This window comes from Elephas maximus, chromosome 1, assembly GCF_024166365.1.
Source record: "Elephas maximus indicus isolate mEleMax1 chromosome 1, mEleMax1 primary haplotype, whole genome shotgun sequence".
NCBI lineage: Eukaryota > Metazoa > Chordata > Mammalia > Proboscidea > Elephantidae > Elephas > Elephas maximus.
This window is the reverse complement of record NC_064819.1, coordinates 24901217-24914998: the sequence shown is the minus strand read 5'-3', so window position 1 is coordinate 24914998 and position 13782 is coordinate 24901217. Positions and strand designations below refer to the sequence as shown.

General features: G+C 45.2%; 1 protein-coding gene across 1 annotated transcript in view; it reads right to left on the bottom strand.

Moving 5' to 3' along the window:
- P3H2 (prolyl 3-hydroxylase 2) overlaps positions 1–9407 on the bottom strand; it is a 182124-nt gene extending 172717 nt beyond the window's left edge. Inside the window, exon 1 of the mRNA XM_049880393.1 lies at positions 8653–9407. Within this exon, the coding sequence (XP_049736350.1) occupies positions 8653–9117 (465 nt within the window). The 5' untranslated portion in view covers positions 9118–9407. The remainder of the gene's footprint in view (positions 1–8652) is intronic.
- Between the last annotated feature and the right edge of the window lie 4375 nt (positions 9408–13782).

The following is a 13782-nucleotide window of genomic DNA, read 5'->3' as shown; positions in this document are numbered from 1 at the left end:
GACTTGCACATGTAATGGTTATCCATGAGGAAGGAGAAAGAGGATGATTATACAGGTGAGAGGGGAGGTGACCCTTCAGCAGGTAGAAGGGACCAAGATCTAGAACTCAAGGGGACTCTTTTCCAGACCTCAGCTCTCTCACATGGAAAACAAATGGAACCAATTAGAATTATGAATATATCTTTTTACCTCAACTCTTTCCAGAGTCTTAATTCCATTCCCTAACTCTCTCCGTCTCACTAATAGAGTCTGTCCAAGGAAGAATTACCCAATAAACAACATATGTATGGGCTTTCTTTGTGTTTACTTGCTAATCTGTAGTGCACAATTTCACCTGTTTTCACCACATCAAAGATTTCATTTCACAGGGATCCATAATCAACACCCATGGAAGCAGCAGTTAAGAAATTAAGTAACACGTTGCATTGAGCAAATCTGCTGCAAAAGACCTCTTTAAAGCATTCAAAAGCAAAGATGTCACTTTAAGGACTAAGGTGAGCCTAACCCTAGCCTTGGTTTTTTCAATTGCCTCATATGCGTGTGAAAGCTAGACAACGAATAAAGAAGACCAAAAAAGAACTGACACCTTTGAATTATGGTGTTGAAGAATACCGAATATACTATGGACTGTTAAAAGAACCAACAAACCTTTCTTGGAAGAAGTACAGCCAGAACATTCCTTAGAAATGAGGATGGTGAGATTTCACCTCATGTACTTTGAATGCTATCAGGAGGAATCAGTCCCTGAAGAAGCACATCATGCTTGGTAATGCAGAGAGTCAGCAAAGAAGAGGAAGACCCTCAAGGCGATGGATTGACATAGTGGCTACAACAATGGGCTCAAGCATAACAGTGATCATGAGGATGGTGCAAGACCAGGCAGTGTTTCATTCTGTTAATCATAAGGTTGCTATGAGTCCGAATAGACTCTAAGGCACCTAACAACAATTATATATGAGCTCTTTGAGGGTAGGAACTCTATTTTGGTTTTCAGCATCTTCCCCAAACCCACGCCCAAGTCTTACACTAGGCACGTGGTGGACAGAGTCATAAAAAGTTTTCAAAGGAGCAGGTGCTTATGACTGTTAATCAAATTAAATAAGAGGCTCTGTGGTCTTCATTCTATCAGAGCCAGAGACCTCATATTGCCTCTACAGTGGCCTATTTTTCTCTTCCCCCATCAATCACCTCAACGTCTTCTTTTCTGATGTAATTCTACCATCTAGATCATTAATAAGGAGCCCTGGTGGCACAATGGTTTAGTGCTCAGCAGTTACTAACCAAAGATTAGCAGTTCATGGAAGAAAACATCCGGCAATCTGCTCCTATAAAGATTACCCGTTAAACCCATTGTTGTTGAGTTGATTCCAACTCACAGAGATCCTAGATGACAGAGCAAAACTGCTCCATAGTGTTTCCAATGCTGTAATCTTTATGGAAGCAGATTGCCACATTTTTTTTTTCCCCAAAGAGCTGCTGGTGGGTTCGAACCACCAACTTTTCACTTAGCAGCTAAGCACTTAACTATTGCACCACCAGGGCTTCCTCGCATAAAGGAAACCCTGTGGGGCAGTTCTACTCTGTCATCTATGGTCGCTATTAGTCCGAATCCATTCAATGACACACAACAACAACAGAATCATTAATAGGACAGGGATGGAAAGGAAGAAGGCGGGAAATAAATTTAGAAAATAAAATAGAGGAGAAAGGAATGTGGTCAGGTCAAATCAGCTTTTTTCCAACAATAATCTGCAGTTCTCTTCAGTACTGAAAACAGATGATCATACACACAACATTAGGGACACCACTCAGTAGTCTGACTACAAATCATTTCTTTTCAAAGCTGTGTTTGGGCCACTTGGGAAATTAGGGCCAAGTCCGGTGGAATTACATAGCTAGAAGGTCAGACAGCAAGAAAGGAGGGATGAATAAAAAAACAGAAAAACAATTATAAAAGAAAAGCTGAATGGAAAAAAGGACAGGAGAAATTACTTTCCCTTAATGAGAAATGCAAAATTTTCCACCAGACAAGCGTGACACTTGGCTGAATAGCCTTATGTATCCTGTAAATGAAAATACAGTCTGGGTGAGGCAGTCCAGGAAGCTCTGCCTTGTGTCTGCTCTGTCTCTGTGAACAGTAGGTCCTCCACAGGTCTCAACTGCACCAACGATTCGTGATTCACCAGAATGCTCCTCAGGAGCTGGCTGTGCCAAATGCATTAAAAAAAAGCAAAAAAAAAAAACTTGGCATCAAGTTGATTTCAGCTCATGGTGACTCCATATGTTTCAGAGTAGAACTGTACTCCATAAGGCTTTCAATGGCTGTGACCTTTGGGAAGTAGATCATCAGGTCTTTCCTCCAAGGTGCCTCTGGATGGATTTGAACTGTAAACCTATTGGTTAGCATATAACCTTTTTTTTGCACCACTCAGGGACTCCTGCCCATGACAGAGAGTCTAGAACGAGCACTGGACTATACATTAGAATACCTTCATTCTGGACCCAGCACCACTGGCTGACCCTTGGGAAAATCACAGAACCTCTGAGGCCAGTGTCATCAATCAGTTAAATGACAGCGATAGAGATGTCTTCGTGATCTCTGAGGGGCCAGTGATTATCACTCCCCTCTCTGGCTTGACCACATTTCTATGATCTTGAGAAAAATACTTATCCTCTCATCTCGACTTCAGCACCAAAAGCAGTTATTTTCCTTAAAGGTAGAGAGTTGACCAAGACACTCTCTTGGTGTTCCTCCCAGCTCTAAGATCTGTGGTTTTAAGAAATCCACCGTTTACTCAGTTCCTCAACAATACAAAAGAACCGTTATTATACCAAAGGTGATGAGTTTTCATTTTAGGTGATCCATCAAGCTTTCAGAATTCATCACGTTCCGCCCAAGAGGCAAACTGACATTTCCAAAAGCATTCCACACAGATCAGATATCTCTTTGGGGTTTATCAGTGAGCAAATGATATTAGTGACAGAATACATTGGACTCTCAGAGATGGGATCTGTAAAGACAGATAAGCTTTATTAAAACCTGTAAAAGAATCCCTGATTCACCTGACGAAGATGAGAGAAAACCTGTAAGCACTTGCTACTCTCCGTAACTGAGTTTTAAGCCTCTATGGCACTCACTACTTATAAGGATAGGGAATGACTTATAAATAGCTGGCTGGGCCTTCAAATGGGCAACCCCTTACAAGGAAACAATTGAGATTCTAACTCCTTAGCACACAGGGCCTAAGAGCTGACGAGGCAAGCAATTTCCCAGGTTTCCTTCCTAAGGAGTGGGACAGAAATGTGGTGACTAATGGATTTTGATGATGCCAGCAAAAAAATAAAAGTCTCCATTGTGAGGAGAAAAAAAAAAGCCTTATACTCTGAAAAACATACCCCTTCAGACAATTTCAGAACGGCTATTTCAAGAAGGCATAAAATCAACCTCCTTTTCAAAACCATCTGTGGACAAAGAGTGTATGTTCTACATATCGACAAAAAAGAGATTTAAATACAAGACCTAGGAAGAGGTTTTTATTCTGCGCTAACAAGATCTATATGCTGCAGTTTGGGCCTCGGTTTTAAATTTCTCCTCTAAGACATTCATTGTAGAAACGGAAAGTAGGCAATAAACCAGGAGAAGAATGAGGAAATTCCTTGACCTTATTTATTTATTTTCTGGAAATACAAATTAAACGAATCCCCAGAAACCACTAGTAAGATGGATCACGGACAAAATAAGGGGGGCTCAGGGAGATGATTCTGACAGGGAGATGGAATTGCCTAACTTAATGGCATTTTATTTTCCTTAAGCCTGAGAAGAAAAACAAAGGTCAACCAGCGCGACACACCAACTCAGAAAACTCAGAAACAAAACATGCAGGGACAAAGTTCGTTATAAGTAAAAAAAAAAAAAAAAAACACTTTTTTTCTTTAAATAGCCAGAAACCGTGAGAGAAGAGAAACCAAAAACCAGATATCGTCAAAGCTTTCCTTATTGTAAAGGACACACACAAGAAAGTCTCTCTCACATTTGTTTGAAGTCAACAAACGTACATAAAGCAGGCGAAATGTGTCAAGGATTTTCTGATGTGCCGTGTTAAGTAATACATTTTAAATTCACCCCAGGTGATTCTAAAAATCACCCAGATCTAGAAACATCTACTTTTAAAAAAAAAAAAAAACCTGCTGCCGTCGAGTCGATTCCGACTCATAGTGACCCTTTAGGACAGAGTAGAACTGCCCCATAGACTTTCCAAGGAGCGCCTGGTGGATTCAAACCGCCAACCTCTTGGTTAGCAGCCATAGCACTTAAGCACTACACCGCCAGGGTTTCCCCCCTACTTCAGGAGATACATAAATGACTAAGACAGCTCTTGATTTCCAGGAGCTCACATAGGGGATAAAACTCGTAAAAACCAAAGCCATTGCCGTCAAGTCGATTGTGACTCACAGTGACCCTACAGGACCGGGTAGAACTGCCCCATAGGGTTTCCAAGGAACACCTGGTAGATTTTAACTACCAATCTTTTGGTTAGCGGCCATAGCTCTTAACCACTACGCCACCAGGGTTTCCCACATAGGGTATAGGCAAACGTAATAGTTAACCCAAAACAAGGCTAAAAATGAAAAGCAGTACAAGGGAGAAAGGATGGCCTCTGAGAGAAGTGCCAGGAATGAAGGCAGGTCTCACGGGAATACTTGTATTTTGTGTTAGGATAGTTATGATTTATACATGTAGGAAAGGAGGAAGAAAAAAAAACTAATAATGAGTCGGAATCAACTTGACGGCACACAACAACAAGAAGCATGTCTTGAGTACAGGCCCTGTCCTGGCACTTTACATAAATCAGCTCTTAAACTTAAAATGAACAAACAAACAAATCTGTTACCATCATAGATTTTCCCTCATAGCAATCCTATACGACAGAGTAGAACTGCCTCATAGGATTTCCAAGGCTGTTTTAATCTTTATGGAAGCAGACTGTCACAGCTTTCTCTCGTGGAGCAGCTGATGGGTTCCAACCGCTGACCTTTCAGTTAGCCATGGAGCACTGAACCACTGTGCCACCAAGGCTCCTTCTCTTAAACTTAACCTAGCCCAATTGGGTAGGTCCTATTATTATCCTATTTTTCAGGTGGAGAAATCAAGACTCAGAAAGGTTATGGAATTTGCCCGCAGGAACACTGCTGGAGATTGAAGGAAGCTAAAATTGAATCCCACATCTTTTCCGTTCCAGAGGCCACGTCTCTTCAAAAAGAAGAAATGAGGCCGCGAAGTAGAAAGCGTCAGCCACATAGGAGTAAGAGCTGACCGTTCCCTTTGGCTGGAAGGTGGCAGGGTGAGAGGAGAGGGGCTGGAGATGTGAGGGTAGAGGCAGTCTCTGAAGGCTGGATTAAACTATTTGGGCTTTACTGAGTAGCAGGGAGACAGACACCAATGAAGATTCCTGAGCAGAGAATGATATGATCAAAACTACAATTTAGGTTTCAGGCTATGAATCAGGAGTCATACCTTCCAATTTAAATGATAAAAATCAAAAGTTTGAAGAGTCTTGCCCTGACTTTAAACAATAAGTGTGGACAGGAGCCAGATGGAAATACCGCCTCACAGCTGTCCAGACAAATTTCCAACATGTCAGGTCTTGAGGAGAATTCTACTGAGCAGGCCTTAGGATAAATGCAGCAAGTGTCTCTTATCCCATAGAACAAGGACCCATTCATCTCTGGAGCTGTCCAAATCTGGCCACAAGGATAGCCCTAGGCACTACAGCCTTCCTTGGGACCTGAATCCACCCCCTGGGGCAGTGGGCACAGCATATGCCTGGGTATTAGTTATAGCAGAGCTCAGATTCCTAACTGCCAGCCCGTCCTGTACCCATTCCATAATATCATCTTAGCTCTGCTGCCAAGTACATGGCACTGGCTCAGCCCATTTTCCTCACTGAGCCTCCCTTTCCTCATCTTTGAAGTGAGAAATTGAACTTGATAGATCTCATAGCTCACAATTCTCCCTTCTTCCCCTACGCACCAGCAACAGAGAACATCCACTTCCATCCGTGGAAACACTGGGATTTGGGGGAGTGGCAACACCTCTGAGGGCTTCTGCAGTTTGCAAACCCCATAGCTGAGAGTTACTGTGTTTCATTCTCTATGAAGTCTTCCCATCTGACCAGCATTTCTGTTTCACAAGTCTCAAAACCTGGCCACAAAGTCCTCACTGAATTCAATCTGACACAACGTTATCCTTTTCAGGTACAAATTGGGCACTGATGTCAAAAGCAGTTCAACAATACAGAACTCCATGATCATATCCAGGCATGTGCAAGAGAACTCACGCGTTCTATCATTAGGAATGGCCGCCCCAGGATCCAGACCTGTCAGACCCTCAGGCTGCTCTTTTATTATTCGAGAGTTTTGTTTTGGTCTCAAAGAATGGTGTGTGGGGGTGTGTGGGTATGTGGGTGTGGGTGTGAAATTCCCAGGAAGCTAAGCCAAGGCTACAACTGTGGAGTTCTTCTTGGCCAGGTCAGGTGTGGCACGGGGGACATGATGCATCTTGTAAGATGCTCACGAAGACACTACTGCAAACTCCAATCATCAAAAACGAATTCCTAAAAGGGTAAAAATCTTTCCTCCTAAGAGATTATCAAGTCCAGAGATCCAAGAAACTTTGCCTGTGGGGGGGCGGAGGTGAAGTCAGGAGAAGATACAAGACTTTTGTTCTGCCTTTAGACACCTTAGCGTGAGGACAGAAATCAGCACACGCAGTTGCATATTTCTGAAAGAACTTCCTAAACGACACTGGCTCATCAGACCACAACAAGGTACAAGAGAGGTGCCCGTGTGTGACTCGCTGCTGTTATCAATTCACTGCAGGAATGGACGGCATGGCAAACCTATGCTTGCATGGCTTTACCTTCTTTGACTTCCAACCAGAGGACACAAGCTGGGGAATGACTGACAGGTGCTGACATTCACCGTGAGGCAAGCTTAGTTACAAAATCAAAGGAACCCACGTTTTGAGAGTTACCTCATGGTTATTTCTTTTCATAGAACTTAAAATGAACACATGTTCTATCTCCAGACCTGAGAAAGCTAAATCTGTCCAAGGTGTGTGACAGAACAATCAGTAGGACTGCAAACCTCACATTTGAGACTGTTGGGAGGCCACATTACAGGGACCAAACTCTACCACCTACGAACTGCTCTGACTTGTGGTATCTCCTACGGTCAGGTACTCAAGGTCTCCTCTCTGCTTGGTATTGACTGATTTCTGTAACACAAGTAAAAACTGTGTCAATCATGTAAACAATACCAGATTTATACTTAACATATGCCTGAGCAAATCCATGAGGTGGCATAAGACAGTGTAAGACAAGTTCTGGAAAGGACTGGGGTTTTCCCCGTATTCCCTGTCCAAGATGCCAGTCTAGAAAACTCCAGCACCTTAACCACAGCCCTGGGAGTTAAAAGTTAGCCTCAGTTGTGACTTTGTGACCTCCACAGACAGCTGCAAATTTCAAGAGAGCCCTGTCAGGTGTGAGGGCAAAGACTTCGTGGAATGAGCAGCAAAAGGCATTTGGGTGTCTGCACGTGGTATGTATTTGCACCGCTTCAAAAACACAGCCTGGTCCGTTGCAAACATGACTGACCAACCAGCCCTTGGAGCTGCCACTTCTTCAGCAGCTGCAGAGGAAATGCTGACATGCTGACACAGAAAATCAGAAGGGGGGCGGGAAACAAGTATAAATGCAAAGCCTATAATTTCTATTTTGAGCAACAAGACGGAGGGGTAGTTCCAGGAACTAAGGCTAAAATCTCTTTTTAGAAGCATCTAGATAGGTCTTCAAAAACATAGATGTGGGGAAATAAGCCAGTACACACTGAGAGTGTACTGGCTATCTGACACGGAATCACCCAGGCCAATGCTTACCTCCTGAAATTGGAAGCCTACTGAAGGAGAAAAAGGCAGTACTTTGGTGAATATTTTTGGTGAGATTGTCTCACAAGATTCCCCTCCTTCAAGTGTACCTTCTCTTTCACCTCTGATCCTTTATTTACTCTTAACTCTGCTGTTTTGAGGGTACTTTCTTTTAAACTTCAGAGAAAAGGAGTAGACTAGAATGGAAACCTGGTGGCGTAGTGGTTAAGTGCTACGGCTGCTGACCAAACGGTCTGCAGTTCGAATCCACCAGGCGTTCCTTGGAAACGCAATGGGGCAGTTCTACTCTGTTCTACAAGGTCGCTATGAGTCGGAATCGACTCGATGGCAACAGGTTTGGGTTTGGTTCGAGTGTAGAGCGGGATGAGAGAGTTCAGACAGTTGAGACCCAGTTCTGCCAAAGTCTTCAGAATTTGGTGCCGAATGAACTTAAGCATCAGCTTATCAGTACGCTCCTCTGAGAGAAATTGATGCCGACACACGGAAAATGACTTGCCCAAATTCATCTAGTGTTGGCTGCGGGTTTAGTTCACCAGATGCCTACACCCGCAAGCACACGACAGAAACGTTTAAGGAGATCAAATCGGAAAGACTGAAGAACAGTGGAGGCTGAAAGCAAAAAGACAGAAGCAAGTGGGGAGGGCTCCAGAGAGCATTCCGGAGCCTCAGGGAGCGCTAGGTGTGGAAAAGCGCTCCCTTCTGGGTACCTTGATGTAGGCCCGTTGAAGGTAGTTGTAGGGCACCCTGCGCTGGAAGTCGCTGCGCACATCCTCGCTCACGCGGTGGCGGGACTCGGGTCCCCCGAGGCGCTGGGTCTCGCAGCTGCGGTAGCAACGCGCCCGCTCCAGCAAGGCGCGGAAGAAGGGCAGCTCGGCCCCGGGGCCGGCGCCGGGGGGCGCGAGCGGGCGGCGCGCGGCGCAGTGGCGGGCGCAGCGCGCGCGGATCTGCCGCAGGCGCCGGTGGCTGCGCAGCGCCGCTTCCAAGTCGCGGACGGCGCTCTCGTAGTCCCCGCTGTAGTAGGCGGCCACGCCGCTGGCGTAGAGCAGGTCGAAGGGCTGCAAAGGCCCGGGCTCGGGCTCCAGCTCCAGGCGCGGGCTGTCCGGGGGGCCGCCCCACAGCGGCGGGGGCAGCAGCAGCGGCAGCAGCAGCGGCGCCCAGATGCGCTCCCGCATCCTCCGCCGCGGAGAAGCGCGGAACGGCCACGCTCCGAGACGGCCCTGGGGAGCCTCAGGTTCGGGCCCCCTTCTCCCACCTCCGCGGGCGATTACGCCGGCCCCGCCGCGATCTGCCTGCCCTGCGAGCCCCCGGTGACCGCTGGCGCTCGGCGGACAGTGTGGCGGAGGCCCTGCCCGAACGACCGCTCTTAAAGGGACGCCCACTGCTCACACGCTCCTCCTGCTGCCCGAGCCTCCGCGAGCCGCGAGCCGGCACTCAGCGCGCGCCCTGCAGGCTCCGGAGCTGCCAGGGGCGGCAGACCAAAGCGCCAGAGAGAAAGCGAGCGCCGCCGCGTGAGGCCAGTGGAGGAGCTTTCCACGTGGGGTCCCTTCTAGGTTGCAGAGCCAAAAACAACACAAACCCCTTGCGGTGCAGCCGATTCCAACTCTGAGCGACCCTATAGGCCAGAGTAGAACTGTCCCATAGAGTTTTCAAAGAGTAGCTGGTGGATTCGAACTGCCAACCTTTTGGTTAGCAGTGGAGTTCTAAACTACCAGGCTGCGGAAGTGGATACTCCAAACCCACTGCTGCCTAGTGGATTCCGACTCATAGCCATCCTACAGCACAGAGTAGAATTGCTCCATAGAGTTTCCAAGGAGCGCCTGGCGGATTTGAACTGCTGACCTCTTGGTTAGCAGCCCTAGCACTTAACCACCACGCCACCAGGGTTTCCAAGTGGATACTATTGCCCTCTAGTTGTTGTTAGGTGCCCTGGAGTGGATTCAGATTCACAGCAACCCTTTGTACAACAGAATGAAATACTGCCCAGTCCTGTGCCATCCTCACAGTCTTTTATGTTTGAAGTCACTGTTGCAGCCACTGTGTCAATTCATCTCGCTAAGCATCTTTCTCTTTTTTGCTGACCCTCTACCTTACCAAGCATGATGTCCTTCTCCAGGGACTGGTCCCTCACAGATAACATGTGCAAAGTATGTGAGATGTAGTCTCGCCATCCCTGCTTCTAAGGAGCGTTCTGGCTGTAGTCTTCCAAGATAGACTTGTTGGTTCTTCTGGCAGTCCATGTTATATTCAATATTCTTCACCAACACCATAATTCAAAGGCATCAGTTCTGTTCCCTCCGCCAACCCCCTTCAGTCTTCCTTATTCATGGTGGTGGAGTGTCCAGCTTTCACATGCATATGAGATTGAAAATACTATGGCTTGGGTCAGGCACACTTTAGTCCTCAAAGTGGAATCTTTGCTTTTTAACACTTGAAAGAGATCTTTTGCTGCAGATTTGCCCAATGCGATGTGTCTTTTGATTTTTTTACTGCTACTTCCATGGGCGTTGACTGTGAATGCAAGTAAAATGAAATCCTTGACAACTTCAATATTTTCTCCATTTGTCATGATGTTACTTATTGGTCCAGTTGTGAGGTTTTTTTGTTTGCTTTTTGTTGAGGTATAATCCATACTGAAGGCTGTGGTCTTTGCTCTTCATCAGTGTTTCAAGTCCTTTTCACTTTCAGTAAGCAAGTTTGCGTTATCTGCGTATCACAGGTTGTTAATAAGTCTTCCTCCAATCCTGATGTCGAATTCTTCTCCATATAGTCCAGCTTCTCAGATTATTTGCTTAGTACACAGATTGAATAAGTATGGTGAAAGGATAGAACCATGACACACACCTTTCCTGATTTAAAACCACTCAGTATCCCCTTATTCTATTGGAATGACTGCCTCTTGGTCCATGTACAGGCCTTCTTATTAGAGATGAAGAAAAACCTGCTTAATAAAGTTAGGGCACCAGTCATTTTCTGGAACTTGTACATGACTTCACAGTTTTCAGAGTCTTCCCACCTCTGCTGGCTCATTGAAGCTTCATCTCAGGCCGTGAGGAAGTGATGCAGGGTCTATTGGTCCATTTACAGATGTATGAGAAGAGAAGTGATTTGCCCAAGTTTGTAGAGCTGAGAAACATCAAAAGAAAGACTCAGTCTTGGGCTTCTGGAATTGAAGTTTACTGCTCCTTCACTTGGGGGAGGTCTCATCCTACTTTGTGAGAGTGTACACGTCAACATGTTGGAGCAGGGGAGAAACGATAGTCTACCTTTCTGTGCCCGTTACCCATTGCCTCTGAGTCAGCTCTGACTCATGGAGACACTATAGGATGGAATAGAACTGCCTCATAGGGTTTCCAAGGAGCAGCTGGTGGATTCAAACTACGGACCTTTTGGTTAGCAGCTGTAGCTTTTGAACACTGCTCCACTAGGGCTCCACTCCTTTCTGTGCAGAGGGTGGTATTACAAGACTCTGAGAATTGTTCAAGGAAGGATCACCTGTACTTTCATTCTGCCTCTGTCAGTTTAACAATTGTGTGACCTTGTGCAACTGAGCCTCAGTTTCCTCATCTCCTACAACCGCCATATGTTACAAATCATCAAACGGTATTCAGATATATATTCTTAGAGTAAGAATTGAAGAAAGAGGTAGTTTAATGAATCCAATGTCCTCAGGACTTAAGCAATGAGCATCAATTTAAGAATGGGAAAGCTGACAGAAATTGTTGCCAGACTCTAAGGGACTAGCTAAAGGCTTTCCTGTTCCTCTGCTTCTCTTGCTTCTCCTCCTTAATAAATAAACTTCTGTGCCAAGGTATGTTCCTTCTTCCTGTTCCTTGGCTCCACAGTCTTATAGAGATGCCTGTGAGCTTATACGCTGGATTCTTTAACTCCAGTCTGCCTCCTGGAGGCATTCCTGTGGTCTCCTGGTGCCTGTGGGAATTTCACCAGAGCCCCCCTGGCCACTGGTATAGTGAGTGGGAGAGAAAGGCAATGAGAAATAACCACATATATCATCTAGTTGATAAGAATTTCGCAAAGAAGGCTTTCATGTGGAATTCCCATTATGCTGCGGAGGTTTTCAGAGTTTCATGTTCATTTCTTCATTTACTTTGTTGGATTTGACCACTCTAGCCATGAACAGCCATGACTATATGACTTCAAGGGACACTGAAGAATCACGCTTTTATTGTTTTTCTTCACCTAACCTCACTCATGTGGCTTATCCCACTGATGGAAAAATTCCAGTTTAAAGCTGAGTGAATGCCTTGGATGTTTGGTGTTCCCGAATTTGCACTTGGGTTATTTCTCCAGGCTTTTCCTCCAGGGATTGTCTCTGATTTCAGATAAAGACCCTGAAGTCCAGAGTTATCAGTCCATTTGTGAAGGTTTAGAAGCACATTAGGATAGGAAGTCCTGCTTTGGGACTGTGATCAAAATGTCAGGCTGCTGTGCTATAGACAATCTCTAAATTTTATGACATTGTCCCATTGTTTAATTTACACCAATTAAATTAACATCTTTGGAGGCCTACTATCAAAGTAGGTATTCTGAAAGGAAGGGGAGATGAATAAACTAAAGTCTTTGTCTTTGGGGAGCTCACAGTATTCTAAGAGGGACAACCATGGTATACAAGACTATAATGCAAGACAGAATGTGGTATATGTGGGTTAGAGTTGAAGTGCTGCAGGAAACCAGAGGTTACAACGATCGCTTCTGGCTGCAAGGATCTAAAGGAAGAATTGACATTGGCACAGAGTCAAAAACCTACAAGACACAGCCACATCAATTTTGGAAACTTTCAAACCTTCTCCATGTCTTACTTACCTTATCTCCTTCTGTACAACCTCTACTTAATTTTAGAGAAACAGCTCGATTCACACTTTAAATTTGCCTGAACATTAGAATCACCTGAGGACCTAAAAATACTGAAATCTAGCACCTACTCAGAGAGATTATGATTTATTGATCTGGGGTATGGTCTGAGCATTGAGGTTTTTTAAATCTCACCATGTCATTCTACTTTGAATTCAAGGTTAAGAACTACTTGTCTAAAATCAGTGCTATAGCCCAAAGAGTAAGGCTATGAGTGGGGGCTTTAGCTGCTGTGGGGAATTCATGAGTTTTTTAAGATACGAGGGTAGACAGGATTTTGTGATATCCCTCAGGTATCTCCTCCTCAAGGACTAGCTGATCAGCCTTTTAAGGCTGGATCAGAATAAAAACTTCATGACCATACTGTGATAAGAGCTTTGTAGTGTGGAGAACTTTATTCCAGGCCAGGCTGTGCCCAATGACCTTCTCTGTGTTGGTAGAGACAATCCTCCATGGATCTATCACGCTCCTGAACATCTTTCTGGGTGTGTAAAGAACACAAGGTCCTGAGAGGGTGGGGTAGGATGGAAAAATGAGTGGACGCTTCCGTTTACTCCCTCAGCAAATAGCTCACTGAACAAAGAGTAAAACAAGCACAGACTGAGATCTCAGAACTCTGGACAGCAGCTGAAGTATTGGAGAGTTGGGATGAGTCCAGAAGAAGGGTAGAAGAGGAATGAGGTTGGCTAAGAAGCTAGGAGATACTAACCACTAACATCAGCAGCACTAGCTCATTGCAGCAGTTTTGGGACAGGGCTGGGTAACACCCCAAATAGGGAACACAGAAAAGGAGCTAATCTGAAGACTCTCTAGCCTAATCTTTTTTTTTTTTTTTTCAGAGTAATGCAAATTGGCCAAGGGAATTCACGGGCTGAGCAATTGGAAGGGGGCAAAAGGAGACTGTGGTGCTGCAAGAGAATGCTCTTCACTTTCGTCAAGGCTTGAGATGGCAGGCACTAGGACTAGGG